We start from the raw sequence: 25863 nt of genomic DNA on the forward strand, positions 1-25863 counted from the left end.
CAGCAGGGAAGTGCAGAAATTAAAGTCAAGGGCCTGCTCATGGGTGATGAAGCATCCCATCTGTTGGCCATCTTTGCCTGCCCTCTTGGGCAGAGATGCCAGGCAGCTACACCCACAACTCTCAAGTGCATGTTTATATCAAGATAATGACTCTATTACACACAGGGAAGCTGACACAGCAGAAGCTCACTTGAATTTTGAGACATTATGTCAGAACTGGACAAGCATTTGAGACCTGCATACCCTTCTCCCTCTCTGGGAGTCAAACAAACACTCTGAGCATGCTGGATGATACATAAGCAGCAGCTCATTCTACACAATTAATTTCACTTCAGTTATAAGAATACATTTTTCTCTGCTACATGAATGACACTTTTCCAAAGAGGAATCAAGAGGGTAAGACCATGTACTTCCTTGGATGAAGACAAGTTACCTTTCTTGTATATGCCATCCACGCCCTTTCCCATCTTGTCTTTGCTGCTGACATCACCTTCCATGTAAGGGAACACACGAGCCTGGTGGGTCCACAGGTAGTCCTTGGAGCCAAAGAACAGCACAGGGAACTCACCGATGTCATGTTTCATTTTCTGGATGTTGACAGGAATTGTCCTAGGATGGCAAATCTCAGCTGGCCACCACCTGCAACACAGGAAAGGGCAGATGAAACCTCTGGCTTTCCCCACTTCCAGCCACCTCAAAAGTATGCTACTGCATGGAGACATGGGAAAAAGTGTGTGAGGGCTTACCAGCAAGGCTGGTGGGGAGAAAAGAGGCTACTGGAGAAGGAAAGCTCACATTTTACCAGCAATGTGCATGCAAAAAATGCAGAGGCCTGCTGCAATGAACCCTGCAGAGAGGAGCAGCTCCTCACCTCCATCACCATGAGCACTGCATGAAGAAGGGATGGGGACAAGTCTGTTCTATCTTCACCTACCTGTAGCGCCCAACTTTCACCCAGACTACTTCTTTGTAGTGTGGCTTTTTGCCTGCCTTGCAATCATTACAATACCAGCTTCCCTCTGGCATCTCAATGTTTAGACACTCACGGTGAAACGCAGCCGGGCATGACTCGCAGCATAAAAGGCTGCCCCCTGCAAAGAGAAACAGGAGAAATTTATCAGTCACTGTGCAGAAGCCCTGCACTCCCCATTTCCAGACAGACATGGAAAAAAGGGAATGATGGTCTCCTGCAAGCCCTTTTCAAAAGTTGAGCCCTATTCAAGGTGAAAAGAGAACTCTTCTGATAAGCCAGAAAAGGTCCTAGCCTGAAGCTGGACTTAAATGTGGAAAGACAGAGAGGCAGTCTGCTCTCTGCAGCTCCCATTGGGACATTCTGGATGAGAAAAGCTCCTGCCCTTTGTAACAAATTCTGGGCAGGGCATTCCCTGGTGCCAGGGGACCCAGGGCTGAGCACCTCACCTTCCGAGCAGACAAAGCACCAGCTGACGTTGACGTGCTCGTGGTTGCGGCAGCCCCGGCGCGCCGTGAAGTGGTTGGGGCAGATGATGCTGTTGGAGGCCAGGACCACGGAGCCGGCGGCCAGGCAGAAGTCGTTGGAGTGATACGCGACCGGACACCGCACGCAGCGCATCAGGCGACCTGGCACCGACAGCCACAGCAGTCAGCCTCTGAAGGATCACCACTCCTTCCCACTACAACTAGACTCTACTCATACCTAAGCTCAAAATGAGCTTTGGAGAAGGAAGCTGATTTTTAATTTTTATAGACCACCCATGATATACTCACCGGATTTCTATTAAGTTATTTAATGTAACTAAATATATATAAAATTATAAAATCTGTAATACCTACAACCTAAAATAAAATTGCATTATTTAGAAGTGAAAAATCTCCTGCATGCTGTGCAGAAACAGTTCAAGAGTTCACAGACTGGGACTGCTTCCTATCATACACAAATAATTACTAAATCAGCTCCGACAGTAATTACAGATGGGGTGTTCCAAGTGCTTAGCTGCACATAATGAAATCATCCATGTAGTTTCTGAAAACACAAGCACTTGCCTCTTGTTTATCAGATTTTACCCTGAAATTCCAGAACTTCCAGGCAATTCAGACTTCCCTACAGGCCTAGTTTATGTGAGGTTTTTGAGAGCCCATTTTCAGTTCCTCACAGCAGACTATAAACAGGAAGAATAGGTGGAAGAAAAGGGCTAAATGTGACCATTGAGAAGCAGCAGCCAGTCACCAAATGTTCAGTGGGGAAGTGGCTGGCTGTGGGCTTTTGGCCCTGGTGCTGTTTTCTACACCAAATATTGATAAACGGGGGCAAAAAAAGCCTACTTTGACACAGACTCTGAGGATAAAAATAGAGCCGGTCTTATTGTCACCCATCTTAAGATACCAAGGATTAAAGAAAGGCAGCATTAGAAGCAAACATACACAGCAATCACAAAAGTTTTAAGTTTGATCATGTGAAGTAAAGGTCAAGGCATTGCTGCAAACAGCTCAAACAAATGTTTGCCTAGGAAGCTTAGCCCAGGGGTGTCTCCACTACAAGATGAGAGTTTACACAGAAAAAAATGGATTAGTAGAACAATATCATAGTTTGCCCTGTGCTGCTCTCGATGCCGCTGTGTTGACAGCCCGTGCTGCTAAGCAAGGCACCATCTGCAGCACTGGCACAGTGAGGAGCAGGTGGGAGAAACCCAAGCGTGTCTGTACAGCTCCAGAGATTTACTCAAAAACCCACTGAGGCCTGAGGCAAGGCTGGGCGTGCAGGAATCCGAGCCTCGGGACAGCCTGAGAACATTCCAGCTGCCATGGCCGGCCATGGGGAGTGCTGCAGAGCCTCTCGCTCTGACACCACCCCTTCCACTCCCCTGGGAGCAGAGCAGCCACTCCTCAGCAAACACAGCCAGTGCTGTGGCAAGGACACAAAGGCAACAGAGCAAAGAACTGGTGAACCAGCTGGACACGAAACAAAGAAAAACCAGGTGACTGCACGCCCCAGACCACCCTGGAGGACTCAGGTACCTTTGGAGGCAGAGATGTTTGCTGGGTTAGCAGCATGGCAGGTCATGCAGATGTGCAGGGAGCAGCGGAAGCCCTTGTTCTGCATGACTGTGGGTGGGTATTTCTGTATGCAGGCTTCGTGGTAATACTTCCCACAGAGGGGCAGCAAGCACCGCTTCACGTCCTCCCCGCAGCTCTTGCACACAAAGCAGGTGTGGACCCCTGGAGAAAGAGCAACACACTGGTCACACAGGAGGGCTAAAGGAGGGCCTGGTGCTGTCACCAGGCTGCCTAATAGCACAGCACAACTTCCCAGCCTGCTGCACCCATCCCAGAGCACTGGTCTCTGCACCAGGCTGGTTTGGCCTGAAGCTGCAGTAGAATTCCACATCAAAATAAATATTATTATAGCTGAGACTTCAGGTCAGGGAGAAAAGAAAATTTTAAAAAGTCAATAACCCCACTTTGAGATTCCTCCTTTCCAGCCAGAAAAAACTTCTCCTCCCCACCAGACCCCTCTCCATAGTCCCAGGTAAGAATCTCTTTCCCAGCAGATCATGGACATTCACTTCTTTGTACACCAAGTCTGAATCAACAGTAAGGCTGGCAAATATTTGAAGCCATTATTAAAGGCTTCAAATCAATAAAGACTAGGTTTAGATTAAACATTAGGAAAAAATGAGGGTGGTGAGGTCATAGCACAGGTTGCCCAGAGAAGCTGTGGATGCCTCATATCTGGAAGTGTTCAAGCTCAGGTTGGACAGGGCTTGGAGCAACCTGGTCTAGTAGAAGGTGCTCCTGCCTGTGGCAGGGGGGTGGAATTTGATGATCTTTAAGGTCCCTTCCAACCCAACTCACCCTGTGATTCTAATTAGAAAGTCATTATCAGACACCAAACCAATAATCTGAGCACTGAGAGCTACCCAGCAGCTCCACAGCAGGCACATCACTCCAGCCAAGGAAGCACCAGGCAAGCCCACAGTCCTGCCCCCACAGAAGCTGCCCTACCTGTGGAACACTCATTGCAGATGAATTTGCCCTTCGGCATCTCGGAGAGCCCAAGGCACTGCAGGTGGAAAGCACCACAGCACTGCGCCTCACACAGCAACAACTCCCCTGGCTTCTCACAGATCTGTGGGAAAGAAACACAGTATCAGCTTGAGCAATTTTCTTCCCAGAAGCATCCCACACAGCGGCAACCCCCGTGCTGGCCAGAAAGGCCGGCAGAGACCCCCCGGGGAAAAATGCTACATTTTCCTTGTGTCAGTTAATTCAGGTAGTTTGTGTATAACCACTGTTATTTACCATCCAACCCTGATATCCTACATTGGGTAAAATGTATCTTACGCTGGTCACATCTCCCTAACCTCTGTGAAGTTTAAGAGGAAGAAAGGCTAATGCAGGAGAAATGCTTGACACGTAGTGCAAAAAGCTGGTTAATTCTATAATAAGCACTTGGAGGCTACCTGGGCTTACCTGGGGCACCAATGTGTCCCAGAACTTACACAGAAACACTTTACAGTGGGATAGTTTCAGAGAGATTTCTTCAGAACACTACCTGACACACATTCTCCTTGAGAGCTGCTCCTCCTCCACGCTCCCCCTGCATCTTTTTGGACGAAGGCACTCCATGGTCATTCTCTGACCCCTCCTCATGACCCTCTTTGGGGCTTGCAGCAGTCCCATGAACCGATGTCTCCCCCTTTAAAGAGAAAACTAGGATTAGGATTGTCAGTAGCACCTATCCTGACTTGGAAACTACAAATTCAGTCACTGAGCACTTAATGGGTTTGGCAGGTGATCTGTGTGTTACCCACCCTGGAGAGAACATCCCCCATTACAGTTCCACCAAAAGATTTACACGAAAGGAAAGGAAAGAGCTCTTAGTTTACCAGCTGATTAAAAATACACACTCAACACAATTATCTTCCTGTGCATAACCCCTCTCTGAGCAAGGAATCAGCCCTGAATGGAAACAAATCAGGTTGGCTAAGAAGTCAGAAGCACCCCAGTATCTACTTGCACTAGAAATACAAATGAAAAACCTCAATCTTCATAGCACCTGTCACACACTAAAAGAACTACATTTTCCTCTACACTTATCTCAGCTTGTCCTAACCCATGAAAAATAGAGACACAAAGGTACTCAAGGCCTGTGCTGGTATGAAGTCAGCCAACCCCAAAAGCAGCAGCACAGCAGGGCATTCACACCCCATCCTGACTGAGGTGTGGAGTCTCCCACCGTCCTGAACGAGCATACAGCACTGCCTGCAACATCCACTGGGGAAAAACCATCCTGGGGAGAGGCTGGCTTTCAAATGATAAAGGCCCAAGCACACACTCACAGGCCAAGTCAAGGATCCTGCCACAAGGCTTCCTTCCCAGTGTCCATGGCACCTGCCAGGCACTGTTAGGAGCAAAGCACAGCATGTATCCTAGAGACATTTGTTTCTGCCACAAAATACAGCTGTCCTGCAGCTACACCCAGCAGCAGTGCCACAGATTTTGTCAGGACAGGCAACTAAGAGCCTGGAAATACCATCCTTCCAGCTTCAGCCCACTTGGGAGTTCTAGGGAACACTTCAGTGGCCTCAGCAGCCCCAGCTGCCACTTCAGAGTAGGTACAATTTAAGGACATTAATACTGCATTGAAATGATGCCTTGAGCTACGTGCTTTGAGCCAGAACATTTTAAGGACTCTGCCACTTTTAAATAAGCCAGCTCACTGCAGGTAGCTGAGTGATCTCAGCGCACAGCTGCCAGCTCCTCCCTGGGTCACCAAGCTGTAGCCATTGTATACCCAGGCACAAATAGTACACCTGAGAGACCTTGTGAGAATTCTAAGTGCTGGCAGAAGCAGCAGCCATCACTCCCACACCTCCAGACCTGCTTGGTGCAAGCCTGTCCAGCTAACAATCACAAGAGGGAGCTTTGCACCACTTTCTGTATGGGAAAGTCTGAGCTGTGGTGCTACTAAAGCTTGTAAGCTGAATGGAATGCCTTTTGAACACATTCTGAATCTAGGCAAACAAAGGACATAAAGCTGGAAGAACCTGGAGCTAGTATTCTGCTCAGATAATGATGCTTTCTTTGCCTGAACTGTTGGTGTTTCCCCTGTTCCCTGAATGTACCAGTATGACTTTATTTGGGGACACTTTAAAGCCATGTGCCTTCTGTGGAACAATGATGCACAGATGCACTGAGGGTATATTGAAGTACACATTACAAAAGTGAATGGTATAAACTGACTTTATTGAGAGAAAAAAAGAAGAAAAAAAAAGCCAAGCCCCAACTACAGGCTACTGCCAGTCCAACATACCTTACAGAGTACAGCCTTGCTCTAATACTGCTCCCAGAGAACTGCCCAGAGCTAGACAGGATGAGCAAGGCCCATCCTTTGTGAACATGGAAAAGGGCATTGCCACTCAAGGATCTGCCACTGTTTCCCCTCCTTCCTCTGCCCAGCACAACCACTGCAACACTACAGACCTCCTGCAGAAAGAAAGGCTCATCCCAGGTCTTCTTCCAGAACCATCCCTGCTGCTGTGTCTGGCACAATCCCAAAGCCTGACCTGTTCTTTGGCACAGCCTGACCTCGGCTCACAACCTTGACAACCATTTCAACAGCATTTCCCATCCCATTCTGTCAATCTCTTACTGCCCTGATGTTGTAAATTTGCACTCCTGGCTCCACAGACAGGCAAGGTCAGAGAAAGCTGCTTAGCTCAGCCCAGGCTGACAAGCTTTCCTCTGCCCTCTTTTCCTTGGAAGGCAGCTGGATCCAAGGCTTCCCTGGGCTGTATCATCCAACCATGTATTTTTTCTAGCAAAGTGGAGCTCCTTTCCCAGTGTGTGCAGTCACTGAGGGAGCAGCATGGTCTGAATTCCACATGAAAGCACAACTGCAACTCCACAGCATCCCAATACTCACCTAAGCCAGGGGATGAACACCCACCACAGCAGCTAGAGAGACACAATTACATAGAAAGGGAGGCTGGCAAAGGTGCCAAGCATTGACCTTTTTTTTTGGCATGGTTTACACCATACCTGACTTCTGATACTGAATACAAATGTCTACATCTAGAGGCAGCTAAGACTGGGTTTCCTCTGCAGTCAGTAGTGAGTACAGGACTCAGAGCCACGGCCTAGATCTTTGCTGCTCTGAGCTGCCCCTCTTTTCACAGAGAATTTGCTGTCTCTGAGTGGGTAGAGCAGACAATTTTAACTGGCCCTGCCCAGCACTGGCAAAGGTATTTGTACAGGCTGTTTTTACACATTAGTCCAGCTGAGCACGCTTCAAAAAGAACACTAACACCAGCACAGGAAAGCTTACATGGACCAAGGGTATCACACCAATTTAGTAACTTTATCACAAATGCCCTTTCCAAAATACAACAGGATGGCTGGAACTGTTTGAAGTGGTGTGAGGTTTGTGTTCTCCTGTAAACTGTGTTACAACAACAAATATAACAATATTGATCTATAATTGGCTCCTGAAATACATACTGACTATCCTGCCTGCTGCTGAACCTGGGCCACTGGAAGTGAGAGGCGATGGCGAGAGGCCCAGAGGCGTCCTGCCTCTCCCAGGAAGTCTTGCTTCCCCTACACTTGCTGATAACTGGCTCATTCCTAAAAGGCAAAATGTGCTTGTCAGAGATATTTATACACTGATCCTGCTAATACGTAGCAGAGGGAATTGCCCCAGTTATCCCTTTCTGCTGAATGGCAGAATACAATCAGAGGCTCTTGTGAGCAGTCACAGTCCCCCCCCAGCCCCTCCAATGGGTTCTTGGCTCATCCTGGTGTTCAAGTGTAAGCAGAAGGGGCTGAAGTCCAGTCTAGTGCTTGTGCTTCAAACTGGTTTGTAAAAGGGCAGGAGTCCCACCCCCAGAGAAGACCTTTTACAGCAGTTTGATTTCTGAAGTGCAAAGCAAGATGTCAGGTAAAACCTGGTTCCATGAATTCAAAACAGCCTCTCTCACAGAGAATTAGCTGAGTACCATTTTGAAAACACAGCCTGAGTTAAGCATCATTACAAAATAGCTACTAGATCAAGGCAGTATCTTCAGCCTAACCCCAGCTCAAGCAGCTGCATCAGTGGGATAATTTCTCAAATAACAGGCCAAAAGATGTCTCTGGCTTAGGCTCTGCCAAGTACCCTGGGAAGCAGCAAACAGGTTAAAGGAGCATGAAGATCCAACAGTACCTCAGAGTGTGGGGTCTCCCCCAGCCCCTCCTCATTTTTCTCCTTCTTGGAATGGACTGCAGCAGAGGTATGGCGCTGTCTCTTCCGCTTTCGCTGTTTCTCCAAGAGCTTTTCAGAAGCTGGGATGCAACAGAAAAACCATTCAAGCAAAATGCAGAAATAATTCCCTTGCTGCAGGTGACACCAGCAAGTTCTGCAGCCTGAGAGCTTCAGGCTGGGTCCTGTATTCTTTGAGGGCCTAAGGGCTGGGGCAATAGCAGCCTCCAGGCATTCTGCCCATCACAGAAACACCAGCTCATACTGGTTTAAGCAACTTTTGCTGGGCTGCTGAGCAACAAGCACTTACACACACACACAGAGTTCCACAGGCACTGATTCAAATACCACAACAGTCTGCCCTGCTATCCCTGCCTTCACTCACCTTCTCCCAGGTCCTGGAAGTGGGCTGGTGAGTAGAGCTCAGAGCTGTCACTCTCTGAAGGGCCAGTACCCTACAAACACACAGGAGAGAGAGTCAAGTCACCAGATGAAAACAGAGACACACACTCCTCAGCTGTGAAACCTTTTGGAATCACTGAAAGACCTAATTTACCATCCAAGTCATGAATTTATCAGTCATTAGAGATTTACAAGAAAATATTTGGTTTGTGTGATAAATCACACATGTAAAAGTCTGTCTCTGGGAAGGGAGGAATGTAGAGTCTGATTTGTTATGTGCTCATCAGCACCATTCACTGCTTCCTGTGCTCTCCCAAAAAGGCTGCTAATACTCTGTAAGGTGTTGGGAAAAGACATTCTCTTCTGAGTTTACATTTTACAGACCTTAAGACTGAAATACACTGGTCTCTACATTACTGCAATGGAGATAACTGTACTAAGTCTGTGCCTCACAGTGAAAGAAAAAGAAAAAGGAAAGAAGTGTTATTAGTCAACTCTAGGAACAGTGGCAACAAGTTCTGTGCAGGCACATGATCTGAAATGCAAGTTGCACTCTTCCCAACCATGTCACTGAATATTGAGTGTTCAGTGGAGAAGAGCAGCATCTTCTTTTAAAATCTGAACCAAACAAGGTATCCTACATGTCATTCACTTCAAGCCTCCATCCTGCTTCAAGCTCTGCACTTACATGCATTCACCAGCTCACTTGGGAAGGTAACAAAGAAAACACTGCTCAGAGGAAATCTGATGGAAAAGGACAAAGCCTTAGGTTCAAGTACAAGCTACACTGTAACATGACAGAAAGCCTCTGTGCAGAACACTTCTGCTCATACCTTTCCAGACAGCATCCAGATGACTCCTTTTCCATATAAATCGATTTTTAAAAAATTAGATTTTAAGCCAGTATTATCCTATCCCCATTACAAGCGTGGAGGGGTGGGGGACAGTGGATTATTTCATCATAACAGAGCAACCAGCACCTTTGGGAAGGGTGGACCTTTGCTCCTGGGCTGCAGCCAACAAAAAACCACATCCCATTGCACTGTGTCTTGTTCAGCAGGATCTGCTGTCTGGGCCTGCTTTCTATCCAGTTTTCTAAAGAGCTGGAAGGGAAGTACCTTCTTTTGGGGAGTCCATTCCTCCTTCTTTGGCATAAAGGCAGTGTCCAAGTCATTGGATTCCAAGAGCTTTTTAGTGGGTTTCCTTTGACGCTTGCTTTCGAAGTTTCCTGCAATGAAACCCTTCACATCAGATAAACAGGGGTTTTCTTGTCTTCCATCAGATTAAGACTGTTAAGTAAATATCAGCCAACAGTTCAAAATAATCTGTTTCACCCTGTCTTTGAGATCATAAGCTCCTAGGGCAGAGATGCCAATTACCTGCTTCTGTACAACTTCAATAAAAAACAGACCTCAGTCTGCCATGACCTTCAGGCTCACCTCAATATGTAATATAAAAATCCACCTACAAAAGAGAGGCTGTGAACTCACTGCCAGCAGGTAACACATGCTGGCAGCACAATTCACATCATAATTTCCCAAACACTTTGATCTGCATAAGCCAGTCCTACCACTGACACAGCCCTGCCTACACTCCCACACCTCTCACACCAGCACTCATGCTGCTGCAGTAAACAGGCTGAAGACCACAATCCTGGTTAAAACTACTTGAGAGAAGATACCCCAACAAAACTATTTCCTACTCAAGCTTTATCCTGGCCCTCAGGAGGTAGCAAGACCTGGGCTCCTTCACTAATTTTGGCAACAGTATAAACTTAGAACCAGGAAATGCTGATGTTGAGTGCAGACACTTCGCAGGCACAGCCTGTTACCCATCCCACCCCATTCATCCCCTGGCTTTGACAGTCTCAGCTGTGCCCTTTGACACCTCTGTAGGCACAGCTCATCCATCACACTCCTAACCCTCAAGACAAGCTTCTGCCCACACTGTGTGCTTCAGCAAAAGGTGAGGGGAAATGACTGAAAAGAGCTACACAACCTCTGCAGACTGGATGTTTGTTCCCACTGCTGCAGCCTTTTGTGTTCTCCTGCATCTCCAATCTTGGGTTCCCATCCTCAATTTTTCCTCCTTTAATCCTCTCCATCTTCCCACTTCCTTGTGGGACCTTCCACAAGTCTCCAGAGGCAATCCCTCTTCCCTCACACATGACAGGCTAACTGACCTCCCACTGACCAAAAATCTGCCTGCTTGGTTTATTTTTTTTTTACTACAAGCCCTTTAGGAAGAGTGTTCCCTCCAAGCTAGCACAGCCAGAACACCAGGGCTTTAACTCTGGACATGTATTTAGATGCTATCAGAGAATAAACATACTGAAAGGAGACTCTGAGACTGACACTGCTGGAAAGGGAAAAGGCCCCTCAGACTATACCCCTTCTACACCGTGCCTTACTGAAGACCAAGACCCTCGCTTGCTGCTCACACAAATCCCCAAAAATTTCTACAGATGCTTAGAACCAATCAAGCAGGAAGTTCTTCCAGAGGGAATTTTGTGCTACAGCTCCCTGAGCTCCCTAGGAGAGCAAAAGACCACTCCATGAGCAATGGAGCTTAGACTTTGTGCATCACCCTCAGCACAGCAACGTCCATCTACAGGGATTTACAGCAACAAGAGACCGTCAAGCTGAAGGAATGTCACTGTTTGGAAGCAAGGACTCAGAGGAGTTGTGGCCTCCTTCCCATGGACAAAAGAGGCATTCTGTGCAAGGATCTAAGAAGGACCACCACAGTCTCTAGGAAGCCAATAGTAGCAGGTCACTGGACACCCTTGCACCTGCCCTCTCTCCCTTCTCAACACAGCAACAGTCAGTGAGTGAAGGAAGGCAAGAACAAACAGTGGCAACAGCCACTGATCTTTTCATGCTGCCCCAAGAATAATTTTTAAAGGAACTTGAGTTACTTTCACTTACAAAAGCAGCATCACACCACCTGCCACTTACCTGATTTCAGGAATCCCTCTTCCGCATCTGGAGAAGCAGAAACTTCAGAAACATCTGAGGAAGACAGAACCACCACCTCTGGAAAATCTGAAGATCCTCCTTGAGCTTGACTAGGGGGATCAGTGGAGTGGGATCCTAGTTCTGAGAAACAGGATCTGCTAGTTTCTGCTTCTAGGACGGGAGGGGACTCTTTGGTTGAAGATGGAGTTGAAACCAAAGAACTTGGCCCCCGCTGGGTATCTCTGTCAGGACTGCATTGTGCAGGAACGCCTCCTTCAAATTCAGACCTCGCCACAGAATTCACCTGGCATGGTGAAATATGTTGGTGAAAACATTCATTCTGCATGGCACTGCACACAGCAAGAACACTCAACCACAAAGAACATAAACACACACAGACCAGAGCCCTGGAGAAATAACCACAAAGAGCACATTGGCCTTCACCCACCTTTTGTAATTGCTCCTGGCCCTTCTTTGATTTTTTCTTGGGTGCAAACAAGTGATCATATTCTTCTGCATATTCCAGAAGCCGTTTACTTGGCTTTCTAAGGCGCTTCCTCTCTGAATGTGCTAAGAAAAAGGAAAGCAGCTTCAAGACTGTGTTTCTGAGATGATCACAAGACATCTGTGGATAATAGCTGTTCCTGCCTTCTCTTCCAGAGGTTCCATGTGGGAAGAGCTGATAATTCTCTCTTTGAGACAGCCCAAAGAATTTTTGAGTTTTCTATTTTCCAAAATCCCAACTTAGCAGGGGGGATTTTTAAGGACTTCAAGCAGTTTAGGTAAGAAATCAAAACATAACAGACTGAGAGGCTCCTGAAATTTCACCCAACATGTCCCTACAAGCTACATCTAACTTGCCTGCAGTACTTCTACCAAAACCAAAGGTCATTAGCAACTCATTACTCTTTTGCTGTTTACTCAGACTCTTTTGGTTTTAGTGCAGGGGCATAGGAAAACACTGTTTTCCCATAACACAGTCACTAGTTTCACTAGGAACACATAAGCTTAATTCCTTCCCTTCCCCTCCTCCCTGGCATTTTTTTATATACTACAAATTCCCCATCTGCTACTGTGAGCGCATTTATTGCTTTGTTTGCTCCACAGTGAGATCAGGGAGCCAGTGACTGCGGCACTTGTCTCTGCACAGTGTGGTAGCACTGCAAGGTAAAAGGTGTTTCCTCACCACAACCCCAACCACCCGTGCTACACCAACCACATCGACACGCCAACGCAAGGCAAGCTCCAAAAAACTGAACCCTGACACCATAACAGCTCTTCTCAGCAAGCTGCAAAAGCAAGGTGATGCACATTTTTGTCTTTTTCTCACTTCCCAGAATACCTCTGAATATCTCTGACTTTTCTCCTATTTAGCATTCAAAATCATTAAATAATATGGCCCAAAGATTTCCTCTGGTCAGGAAAACACCTGTGGTCTCCTGGAAGTTTTGGAACAAACAATAAATATTCTCTTTGCTTCATTTCATTTGTAGGAGGTGGTTTTTTCTTCTTTAAAACGGAAGCATTTTATAACAAAGCATTTCAATGCAACGCTTCAGAACAGGGATGTTGGACAAGATTGCTACATTTTATTGTGGCTTTGTGGTTAAACAAGCATGAAAATGTCAAACTTGGCCAAAAGAGAAGAAAGAAACAACTTTCTCAAACACAGCTATTTTCAGCCTCTATTAACACTCTGCACAGGTGTCTGAAACACACTGTTCAGCACATAAGCAGTTATGGGATGAGTATCCTCACCAGGCAACTATTTAGAACCCCAAAACAGTGCAGCAGAGTACACAGCACTGTGCCAGAAAGGCTGGCTTAAACTGCTTTTTGTTCCCAAAAGGAATCCCATACAAGAATCCCAAATGCGGACCGACAGTGGCAAATCACAGACCTGATGAAACTATTATTTATAAAATTGGTTTACATCAGCCAATTGCACCAATCTTCATGTCTGCCTTATTTGCTCTAAACCACTGTACAAGGTTTGTAGCAAAATTATGCCCAATGCTGCCATTTAACTATGATGAAGACTTTATGCAGTTTGAGCTTAGTGGAAATGGCACAGTTTTGACTGCAATCTGTTCTGATCTCTTACACTGAAGCTGCTTGCTGTGGGCAAGTATTGGTCACATCTCAAAGCACTGCAGTCAGTCCAGTTTCCAGCATCAGTTTCTCTACTTTCTAGGCCTTAACATAAAGGAATGGTCTCAACACAGCATTAGAGTCCCACCAGCACTGGGATGTTACAGCAGCCCTGACAGTGGCACTGGTGCCTCCCCACAGCACATCTGTACAAAGGGGGGTGAGTGTGAACAGAGCTCACGTGCTATTTAGGGCAGAGGAATTAGTTTATGCTGCAGTTTCTGATCTGGTACTTTTGCCAGCAAACCCAGGCCCTGACTGCTGCTGCTGCATCCCTGTGTGCAGCACCAACACCCTGTACACTCCTCTCCACTGTCACCTCCACGCCCAGAGCCTGCTGCCTTCCTCTGTCACTATCCCCCTAACTTTACTGCCTCTCAGCACCTCCTCTTCCCTAGCTTGCTCTGCAGACTTCATCTTCACCTCACAGAGCATCACTGCAGGGATGCTTCAACTGCCAAGGCACCATGAAGCTTTAAGAAACTGCCTGGATCTTGGTGTGAAGGAAGAACCCACAGCACAACCCAGAACGTGCATCCTCTCACCTGCTCTATAGAGACCTCAGTCCTCAAAAACACACAGACCCAGCCAGAGTCAGTGAATGATTAAACTGGCCATGACTTAAAACCAGAACTTTTACCCCAGGTGTTACACCCTATAGGTTTGTTTTCTGTGCCTGCTGCAACTTGCCTTCGGCAGGTCCCACAACCACCAAGCCAGGAGCTGCCTTTGCCACAATTGAAACAGAAGTGCAGGCTGCCTCCAGCAACCACAAAAAGCAAAATACACACATCAAAATCTGCACTGAGAGAACACATAAGTGACAGAATGCACACAGGCTCAAAATTATGATGAGTTGTATTATTTTACGATATCACAATTAGATTAGAACAATTTAGTGTGGTGAAACCTATGCAAAAAACTAATTTTATTGGTTTTATTAAGGCGCGGTTCCCCAGATTCCCTGCAGAAACCAGAGGATGGTACAAGTTGAATATGGTTCTGTTGGCCGTATTCCTTCCACACATCCTTTTATTTCTTCCTTTGGCTTTAACCAAATATCCCCACCTCTGTGGGGGAGGCAGGCCTCTCTTGCCTTTTGGTCCTCAGAAGCCTCCTCCTTCCTACGCAATTTCCCTTCCAGTGCTGCTGCCTTTCTTCTGTCTGCCATATTCCAGACCCACCTCCAGCCCAGCCTCCCTGGCAGCTTCCCTCTCTTCTGCTCTCTCTTTCACCCATCAGGCAGCCACACCAGAACTGTAAATTAGGAAATCTGTGGGGCTCCACAAGTCACTATGAGCAACTAATAAAATTCCACACTATAACCCAAAAAACTCCCAACACATCATCTTGAAGAAATCCTACAGAACAAACCAAAAACAAACTATGTCAAACAGCACTATGAAAGATAAAAAACAGAGCAGCCACTGAGGCTCAGTTTCCTGGAACTTTCTAGCACTGACCTACCCCACTAACACCAAACTTGTTGGCTCTAAGGAACACATAATGAAGGTGCAAGTTAAAAAAAAAAAATCCCAGGCTCCGAAGAACTCTTTTTTTACCTTTCACTGCAGAAGAACTAAAGATTTTTAATGTGTACAAAATTTTCTGACCAATAACCTGAGTACAAACTCATAATTACTCTGTCTCCTTTGTCCTCCATGCTTACAGAGAACTGAAACCAAGGTCCCACACTTTCTTCTGCTCAGACGTAGATATCTTCACATTGTCAGACAGCCACAAGTTCTGTAACTTAGCCTTTAAATGAAAAAGTGTAAAATGTATACAAATACTCTGGCGCAAGTCCAGCTCCCTTACCTTGTGCAGAGAATTCAGACTGGGGAGCAAAGTTGCCAAGCTCTGTTTCTGAGTCCATCACACTGGTGTTTGGCTTACCACATACATTCAAACGTTTATCAACTAAGTCTAAACGATTCTCAAAGTCCTGAACTGCCAAGTCTCCCTCAAGCACCTTTGAATGAGGGGAATGCCTACGTCCCAAGCACTCATTTCCCTTCAGTGAAAAGCCACGAGAATTCAGGCCAAAGGCACTCTCCAAGTTTCCTTGTTCCCTAGATCTACTGATGTGCTTATTAGATCTAGCACTGCTTTGGTTAAAACGCTGCCATCGCTTTTTGGGTGCTACGTGATTGATATCATTAGACTCATCACCAAGAGAGCTCTCACTATTTGCCTCTGAATCCAAGTCTGGACTCTCCCCATTTTCAGCAGAATTGCAGCTCTCATTATTTCTACCAGCTTCAGGTCTCCTTCCAATACGACCTAAATTGTCATCAGATAAACAGGCAGAGTCTTCATCAGTTGAATGCTCTGTTAAATCAATACACTCTTTCCTCTCAGTATCTTCTGCCTCATTCCCTAGAGGACTGGTAACCGAACTGTGCCCACGGAATGCATGTTCTCCTGAATCTCTGGGTAACCGACTTAGCAACTTACTTGGCCCTCCTGGTTTTAAGTCCTTTCTGTTTGAAACTGTTTTATCTCCAAGCTTTGATGACTGCTTAGATTTTGAACAGTTGCGTTTGGACATGCAATTTGTGCCGTTTGTCCCAGAAACAGCAGCACTCGCAGGCTCCCTTTTACCAGTACCAATCCCTGTCAACTTGGTTGGAGGACTGCGTGAAAATGAGGAGTTGCTTATAGCAGAGTTTGGAGTTACTGTTTCCTGGACACAATCTCCATTTTTTTCTATTTTATATGGGGGACCTACAATAGACAAAGACTTGAGACCACTTGCAGAATTGCTTCCAGAACCATCACCTGTGCTGGTATTTCGAAATGGGATTATATTTTGACCAGTCATCAGTTGCTGCTCTTTTGTCTTACTGTCATGCATATCCTTCAACATCATTAACAAGGTGCTGAATTTGTAATCTGGTTCAATAGGCAAACGACCATGACCAGAAGCAGAAGAGAAAAGCAAAGGTACTGTGGCCTTTGGAGTGCCAGAGTCACTGGCATCATCGTTCATGGACCGATACGACAGTTCCTTCAGCTCCGACAGAACGTGCTTCACCACGGCTGTTTCGATTTCAGCAGAATCCCTGGGTTTCTCATGCATGTTGTTTAACAGTTTCTGACCATCAACTTTTCCACTTCTCTGAAGAGAATCTCTTGAAAGGCCAGAGAAACCTTTGGTATCTGAAGAACAGCGATTCACACCACCCTCCTCTTCTGCAAGAGAAGGCTCCAACCCAGCAACCTTTTCTTTATGTTTACATTTTATACTCCTGGTTCCAGGTAATTTCATGCTTTTCGGTTTCAAGATTGCTTGATTTGTAACAGCAGGCCAGGAGCTGTCCTTGGAAACACTTTGGGGGGTAGTGTGCTTGTTTGCTAGGGAAAGATTGTAATTTCTCACATCTGAAGAGCACTCAAGAGGTGTCAATGACATCTCAGCATCAGACAATCCTACTTCAAGCTCCCCATCTGCAAATTCAGCATCAAGTCTGTTGGTTACTGAACCTCCCAGAGCTTTGCGATCTCTGTGCGCCTTCTTCCTGGCCCTTCTGCTGCTCTTCTGAGAAAGATACATCGAAAGTTTAATGTTTCCACTTGATGTCATAGGAAAGTCCTTCTCCACTTTATCTGAAGAATCACTAACTTCAAGAGTACTAGAGGCTCTCTCTGAACTTTGGTCCATGGTATCTACATCACTGTTCCCATCATCAGAGAGGGAAGAGGATGAATCTGATTCAGTTTGTTTTTTCTCAACACCAGCATCAGAAGCAGAATAGTGTATTTGTAATTTGGAACTGCACAAAATGCCCAGGGAACTCTTCTCTCTCTCAAAACATGGGCTGGAAAACAAATCTCCTTGGAGGGTGTTTTTCAGAGCATCACTTTTACGATTCTCATAGTCTGGTTTTAGAGGTGTCTTCTCAAAACGTCTTTCTCCAAAGGAGGACAGCAAATGGTTTTCCCTGGTGCTACTGGACGCTGTCAGGCTGTTGGCAATCCGGCGAAGCTCCTGAGACGCGTGTTTCTCTGGCAGGTCCCCAACAATCACGTTTCTAACTACGCTCTCTGGTGTTTTGTCTTTGATTTCTTCCCTCGATTCTTCCCCGCTGGCGCCACTCTTTTTTACTCTAGTCCTTTTTCTGCTTTCAGAGGTTGTTTTCACCTGTGGCTTGATGTGCAATTTTCCTTTTTCACTGGCCACGTGTCTGGAGTCAAAAGCCAAGGATTTTAAGCAGCCGTTCAGTTGCGTGTCCCTTTCTGCTCCAGGGCCATTGGTGTAGTATTCCAGCTGCACGTCCTTCTCGCTGTCCGGCTCGCTGGAGTTCTGGCTGCACTTCTGATCCTCTGGCCCCCCAAGAAGAATGTCTTCTGCCTGTCCAACACTGACTTCCCATTTAGCCCTAAATCTCTGAGGAACCTTAAAAGTTGGAGACAAAAAAAAAAAAAAAAGACAAAATTTGAGTAGGTACCCAAAGAGACAAAAGCGAGGAGCACAAGGCACAGAACACAGTGACATTCCTGCATTTTGCATCTTTAAGACAATTCCCTGCAACTGTGTCTGGCAGACACAGGAAGTACTGCTGGGTAAGCACCCTGCATTCCAGCTCAGCCCTGTGCATTCCCAAAACAGTAGAAAGGTCCCTGGCAAGTAAAGGTCTTCCAAGAATCGATGTCTTGGCATGCCAACACACCCTAAACACAACAGCCTGTAAAGGGCAATGCATATGGTATGGATCCCTGGCACAGAAATGCAAAGCTACAGCCAGCAAGCCTCACAAGGCAAATACAGCATTGTTTTCCTCAAAATATCTGAGCAGACCTGTTTGCTGTCCTCATTGTTGATTCTTCCTGCATCCCCTGAATTCAGAGCACGATCTGCCCTCTCCATCAACTCACCTCGGGACTAACATGAGATCCACACACATCTAAGATGTGCTCTCTCAAGTTCACAATGTTCATTCCTGAGAAGTCTCCCAGTTCAACTCTGCATCTTTAGAAAAACCAAAAAGCTCTCTGCATACTTAACAGGAACCTCTGCTAATACTCAAAATTAACACGAAACTTGTTTCTTATCTGCATATGTAGTTTTTGGCTGCACAACAGCGCACCAAAAGCTTCACAACTGCTTCTAAAATCAAATCCAATTCCAAGGCAGGAGGAACAACTCACATTGCTGACACTTTTCTTCTAAAGAAAAACTCAAACCAACAAAGTCTCATCTCAGCAGACTCAAGAAGTTTCACAAAGCCGGACAGCAATCCAGCCAAATACTCTCAGCTCTGCATCAATTTTGGCTTCCAGGGGTGCAAAGATGGACATTTATGTGAGTAACAAGCATTTGATTCCCTCTACTGCAGGCATGCTGGCACTCCATTTACATACAGAATGAGATTTCAGCCATGCAGCACTTCTAGAACCAGAGAAGTTACTTGGGAGCATGTCACTAGTTGTTGAGAGCACAAGGAGAGAAGTCCTTAAAGAAGATACTAAACATGCCCTTGGAAAAGAAAAACCAAATAAGGCCATTGCCCCCAGGGACTCACATCTGCAAGAGCACATTCAATCTGATGGTTCTGCACTAACACAGAGAAAAAGAAAAACCAGATACCATTGCCTAGTATAACTATTTGCTCTCTTACAGCAACACAGTAGCCTCTGTAGTTCTTCACTTCAGCAATTCTAACGAGTTAATTTCTGCAGTCACCTTCCTAAAGACATAGACCAGACCCCTGTGTCACATTACATTAACTGGCTACAACTGCTCTGGGCTGTTATGTTTGGAAACGGAGATGGTGCGATGAGCCACAAAACTCATTCCCACAGGCTCACTGACAAAGCATTTTCCAAGTCAAATTATAAGTCCTAACAGGTTTCTATAAAGAGAATTACTGAAGCAGTGCTAAAAATCCCACTGCTTTATCTCAGCCAGCGATCTAGTGAAGCATGCAACTCCACCTCTGATTCAGATCAGCCAAAGGAGGCTGCCAGGGAGCACAGAAGTTTTTTAGCAGTGCTGCAATCCACAGCAGGAGAGGGCTGTGCTGCTGAACAGATCCCACACCAACAGAGCCCAGATTCCTCTGCCTTCCAGAGCTGTCCAGGGCAGTAGAAGCAGGAGGCCACACCCCAGCACAGAAGAGAGTCTGGAAACTCCTGGCAGTTTATAAACTATGCTGTTGTAAGGACACAAAGAATCCCTTTCCTGGCTGACTTGCTGCAGTCAGTCTCACAGAAGCTGTCAAAGTACAAATTCAGGCATAAAGGAATATTTTGTACTGTGAAGATTCAAAGAAATAAAAACATATTACACAAAACAGCTCTTTCACCTTGTGTTTGTATCCTTTTTCCTTTTGCTTTCCTCTTTTCCGGAGAACAGGCAGCTCTTCAAACTGATGTCTCCCTTCAAAGAGGACAACAGCTTTTCCAGGAACCCAGGTTTTCTCTGAAGGTTCTCCTAAGGTATCCACATAGTACTCTCGGTATGGTCTCTGACCGGAAACTATTTCAAGAAATTTAACAGAATTACCCCTTGTATGTAACAGAATAAAGACACAAAAAGAGACACAGAAAACAGTAACAATTTGAGAGGTAATTTTCAATTACATTTTGCTTAACAACATTCCCACATAAATGACAGTTATGGGGGATTTCTACTCACAACTAAGGGAGACCCCTTTGTTTGCTGCTGTCTATATTCTACATTGCTAGTCTATTTTTAAATTGTTTGGGCTTTTTTTTTTTTTTTACAATTGATTAACACGCCTATGACTGGTCATCTTCCTACAGCAAAGACTGCTTGCAAAAAAAAAAAAAAAGTAAAGATATGTAAATATTTAACATGCCTATGACTGGTCATCTTCCTACAGCAAAGACTGCTTGCAAAAAAAAAAAAAAAGTAAAGATATGTAAATATTTTTTCCTTGAGAGACACAACACACCAGGCAGAATATATTTTTTCTGCTACTCCCTGATTAATGATTAAACAGTCCAGAGCACTTGACCGTTGGGAAAGCACAACAGTGCTGGGAACACCCAGAACTGACATCCTTCTGGACAGGATTTAGTCACTCAGATTACACTTCCAGCCCATTTGGTTTGTGCTACCTCTTCCAGGGTGCCAGCACAGTGTGGCAGCCTGGCCCTAAGCGATGTTGAAATTGAGATTCTAACCAAGACCACTGAGAGGATGACAATGACCAGAACAACATCAAACCAAGTGCAAAGATCACAGGCTTCATCCACCCCATTCAGTTCTGGGACTCAAGTCATTGAGCCTATACCTTCCAGCTCCAAAAACCTTCCAAGCCAAGAGCTTGCTGAGAAAAGGTAAACTGCCTTTAACTAAACACCATTCCTCAAATCCCAAGAGAAGAGCTTTCAGCACAAGTGACAAGGTTGAAGCGACCTGCCTTGTTTTGAAGGGCTTGTTCCCTTGGCAACAGGAGAGCCAAGGCAGCAGGACCGTGCTTCCTACAGTGCACACAGAGCCCAGCTCCTCCTGCCCAGAAGTGCCAGAGCTCAGCTCCACCTGCCTTGCCACTTTGGCATTGGGAAGGGAGGACAAGCAGATTACACACAGCCACAGCTGGAAAACACCATTTTCCCCTGAACTCCACTGGTTTGAACACAGATAAAACAATGATGGGAGAGTTCATCATGTGGCTGGAGATCAGGCCTTCCTGGAACTTGCTGACAGAGCTTTTCCTCCCTGTAGAATTCCTTTATTAACAATCCTCATGCACAGGCTGAGAGGGAAATACTGGACAGCTATATACATTAAATCCTGCCCAAAACTTCAGGAGGAGAGATGTGAGGGGACAATATATATCAGCATATCTTCTGGAAACATCTCTGACAGGATTTTGAGAGCTGGAAACAAACTATTTAAAATATCACATTCACTATTCTCTAGAGTCATGATAAGTGCCTCCCCAAAGGATGAAGGGGGAGGTGAAGAAAGAAGACTTCAGCAACCAAGCTTGGGGATGATGTGAGCACCATGCAGGAAAAGCTACTTCATGTGTAGAGAAACAGCAATGGCTCTGAGCTGATGGCCACTCAGAAAGAACTCCACTCATGCACAGCACTTGTTGTGCTTAGGCTGGCAAGGGCCACAAAACCTGGAGACAAATACAGTAGTGACTGGCAATCTCACCAGTCTAGAGCTGTCAGTGGCAGAGGACACCAGTTCAAGGGGTTTCTAGTTGCCCAGAGAATAAAAAGAATCAGAAGGGGAAACCAGGAACAAATAAGCCTTTCTGTTTGTGGCAGTCTCCCCGTGGCATCTGGTATGACACTAAAAGCAAACAATTCCTCATTTCCCTTCTGTTCTTTTCATCACTCACCTATCTCTGTCTTGATCTTTCTCCCTTCCTGGCTCTCTCCTGTGGTCAAGCACACACAGCTCTGTTGTATTTGTCCATCTCTTCTCCTTGCACTCCACTCACTCACACTATACCCTGAACATTCACATACATGGCTCCATTTCTTGGTTTTTCCAGAATTTCCCTATCAACAGCTCCCTAATTTTTTGTGCTAAACAAGACCCAAAAATTTCACTTCCATGCACATGCTCCCATCACACCCTCAGGCATGTAGCAGCTACACTGCACTACCCCACACTCCACTCCTCAGCCTCTCCAGCCTCCCGTTCTCCAAGAACAACTCTGTGTCCTCACACATTCCAATCTTCCCAGCCCTGCTTCCTCACCTGTTCATCTCCTTTTTCTCTGCATAATTTTTTGAGAGGCTGCTCTTCTGCACTGCCCTGAGCTTAGCCCAGCTATCTGTCCTTCCAACAGTCTGGGAAGAAAAGACTAAATGTCCAACAGCTCTCTGCCACTTCATCACCCCCAGCCCCTTCTTCTCCCTGCCACCTCCCTCATTTAGCTTTACTTTCTTGTTTTCCATAGCACAGCCTATTTCTTCACACCTTTCAAAGGCTAGAAATGCTTTTAAAATTAATTAAAAACTGCAGCATCCTGCCATACACACCACCTCCTCTTTGTGGTCTGAGTAGATACAGTACCTTTCATTTTTGAGTGACAGTCCAGCACTGGGTCATGACAAATTGTGCATGGCCACCATGGGCGTCTGTTGAACTTGGCCCAAACAAGATCCCCAACTTCATACTTCACTGGAGGTTTCTTCTTGGCTTGGATCTTTGGGGAAAAACCAGAATACAAGAAATCACTAAAGCTCCAGATGCTTTTGAAGAGATTTGCCTCCCCCCCTGTGTGCAGATTACACGGGACAGCAGAGACATTTGCATTAAAAAGCAAGTCCTGATTTTACTTAGTGGCTCCTACACCTTCAAAGAACACAATGGTTCTCCCCATTCTTCTGCAAGAACAAAACAATAAGAGGATTTGAGTAGGTTTTTGTTATTTTTTTAGTAAGTAACTGTGACCTCTGGTAAATGACTGCACTCAAACTTCACACATTTGAACAGGAAAATATCTGGAGTCACTACTAGACCCCATTATTTTACCAACACGAGTTTGTTAATTTCAAAGGTTGCAACATACGGAAAAAGTAACAGTAAGAGACAGTGAAATTTTCCTGTCTGAAACATGATAAGAACAGCAAGTGTTTATCAACTGGGGAGGAAAAAAAAAAGTTGGTATCTACAAGTTAGTAACCTTCTTGCTTCTCATATGTGTTCAGGAAAAAGCTTCACCAGAAGCTTTGAAACCAAAGACAGGCAGAATCACAAAAAAAAAAAATTATATACTGATGTTTAGCTTATATGAGCAGATCTGGTGTTGCTCTGCCCCAAAACTAAGGAGCAGAGAGGGAGTTTAAGAGCAGGCACCTCGCTCTAGGACACAGACAGACACAACACTGACCTTGCCTGTCTCCACAAGCTGCTCACAAGTATCAACTCTGCAGACACAGCCACCCAAATCCACTCAGCTTCTCAGGGCTGTGCAGCAGCCACAAGAACACCGAAATCTTTCAACACACAAACCCTAAAGCTGTTTAATGCCATTTCTGTGTCACTACCCAAGAGCTGAGAGCAGATCCCGCGCCCGTTTGCGAAGCACGGAGCCTCTCTGGCTGCATGTGCTTCACCAGCAGGACCTCTGCCAAGGAGAGGATCTAGGAGCTTTGGTGTTGTGAATCATTGAGCCAAGACGAGATACAATAGGTTTTCACAGGATATAAAAGTCCCTGTACCCAGCTGTGGGGTATCCTGCCTGTCTAGCAGCACCCACCAACATGTCCCAGGTGGGTTCAGCATTTTAAGAGCTCCAAGAAGCACCCCAGGTATTTTTGCTGCCGTAAGTACAAGCAATATGCTCCTCATTAAAGTTGTTACAGCACAAACATGCACCCTTCTGCTTCACTTCTCCATCCTGCTAACCACCCTGCTCCAGGCACGTCTCTTGCCATACCCAGTTCAACATCCCAGCAACTAAAACACAACAGACCTCTCTAATAAAAGGTATATTCCGTTTCTCATTGAGTTTTATGGGTCTTCTTCATGTGGTTAAAGAAAACACAAAAGAACAAACTCTGTCACATGAAAAAAAGGCACGTAATGATGTTACAGACTACATTATTGAAATTCTTCTCACTCACTCATCGAAAGCCACACAATAACTTATTGCTGAGCAGGAGTTCAGGAAGAGGGAATGTGAACAGCCCCGGGCAGGGGGCTGCAACCCCTTCTCTCTGCCACTGCCTTGCTGCAGCCTCTGTGTCTCCAGCTGTATCTGTGAGCACAGGACCAGAGGTGCTGCCTCAGCTGCTGCTTTTAAAATGCAGATGCACTTTCAGATGCAAACCCCTTCTTTTTTAAGTCTGTTTCCCTGCTTGAGTTCTTCTAAATGTGACTTTGGCCTCAAATTTTTTTTTACAGATTTCCAGCCTAGGCTTTGAGGGGCACTTGTATATCCCAGCTGATTATCTCCGATGCTGCCATACACATACAATAGATGAGCATCTTCCTGACAACTGTAACCTGAGCCCAGGCACTGGACAGAGCAGTAAAACCTCACTGGAGCTTTGCCAGAGCCATTCACATTGATCCACCTGAACGACATCCACAGCCCCTGCCCTTAGGCAAGTCTGCATTTAAATCAACTCTTTGTCAACCTCCAACACCCCATCCCAGTGAAAAGGTGGCTTTCAAGAAACTATTCAGACAATGTCTAAACCTCTTTCTAAGAAGTCAGCAGCTATTCTCATTCCTGCCCAGTTTCCTCTCTCATTTCCCCAGCATTAGCAGTCAGGTGCTGGACTCACCATCACCCACCACTAAGTCCCCACCAGAGGTCACAGAGGCAGATCAGGAAGCATCATGTCCTGAGGGAAGCCTTGTGACAGGATGCACTGCAGCAGGTCACTGGCTTGCATATTTTTCCTCTCTAGTCTCCCTAAATCCCACCAACCTGCCAGAGATGCCTTAACATTTTTTTTCTTTACATGGAAAAAAATCTGCTAGGGACTTTCAAAACGTGTAGCACTGAATAGCCAACAGCAGAGGAGCAAAAGCAGCAATTATTGTCCTTTCCAGGTACAGTTAAGTCTCTTCCTTTAAACTCTGCAGCATGATAGAAAAATTATAGCCCCAAAGCACATATGTCTTATGTAAGAATACAACAAGTTTCACTCCTATAAAAATTAGAATTTAATATGCCAAGATTAAACTGCTGATAAATCCTGATGGCCAAAAATTTAGCCCTGCAGTAACAGTGACTTTTCTGTGAGCTAGGAAAAGCCAAAGTTTTTTTAAAAATTTCAATTGTAGTTCCGTACATCTGATCACAGCACTGTTCACCTTCAGAGCATGGACATATTCAAGTATTTAAATAACAAGAAAATTTGTGAGGCAGATTGGGTAAAATCCATGTTGTAACCCAGTGGAAATACACTGAAGAAATTAAACCAGGTAAGAGTTTTGGTTAGTGAGGAAGGAAAGGACAGGGCCTTCTCCATTGATGGGGAACAACAAAGTTTTGTATTGTCAGATGCTCTCCTCAAGGGAGTCAGTGCTGTCTACTCTTTTATCAAATGTTTGGCAATTATTTGCTGCTCAGATGGGACAAGCTACAGCCTAAACGTGAGACGATACGCAGCATTTCTGATCACTCTGTGCTATTTTTGGACCAAACAAGACTGCACCTTGCAGATGTTTTTTATCAAACC

General features: G+C 45.6%; 1 protein-coding gene across 5 annotated transcripts in view; it reads right to left on the reverse strand.

Moving 5' to 3' along the window:
- NSD1 (nuclear receptor binding SET domain protein 1) overlaps positions 1-25863 on the reverse strand; it is a 56178-nt gene that overhangs the window by 17336 nt on the left and 12979 nt on the right. For 3 of the 5 annotated variants that reach the window (XM_041397579.1, XM_041397581.1, XM_041397580.1), the window contains exons 3-16: positions 22739-22871; positions 20037-20209; positions 15547-18127; positions 12026-12147; positions 11578-11881; positions 9739-9848; positions 8604-8673; positions 8183-8301; positions 4532-4675; positions 3982-4105; positions 2995-3195; positions 1420-1599; positions 935-1091; positions 434-639 (exon numbers count right to left, since the gene is read on the reverse strand). In XM_041397579.1, the coding sequence (XP_041253513.1) occupies positions 434-639; positions 935-1091; positions 1420-1599; positions 2995-3195; positions 3982-4105; positions 4532-4675; positions 8183-8301; positions 8604-8673; positions 9739-9848; positions 11578-11881; positions 12026-12147; positions 15547-18127; positions 20037-20209; positions 22739-22871 (4624 nt within the window). The remainder of the gene's footprint in view (positions 1-433; positions 640-934; positions 1092-1419; positions 1600-2994; positions 3196-3981; positions 4106-4531; positions 4676-8182; positions 8302-8603; positions 8674-9738; positions 9849-11577; positions 11882-12025; positions 12148-15546; positions 18128-20036; positions 20210-22738; positions 22872-25863) is intronic. The other 2 variants (XM_041397583.1, XM_041397582.1) reach the window with 2 other exon arrangements.

The sequence above is a fragment of the Onychostruthus taczanowskii genome, unplaced genomic scaffold (assembly GCF_017590055.1).
Source record: "Onychostruthus taczanowskii isolate IOZ18803 unplaced genomic scaffold, ASM1759005v1 scaffold14, whole genome shotgun sequence".
Taxonomy (NCBI): domain Eukaryota; kingdom Metazoa; phylum Chordata; class Aves; order Passeriformes; family Passeridae; genus Onychostruthus; species Onychostruthus taczanowskii.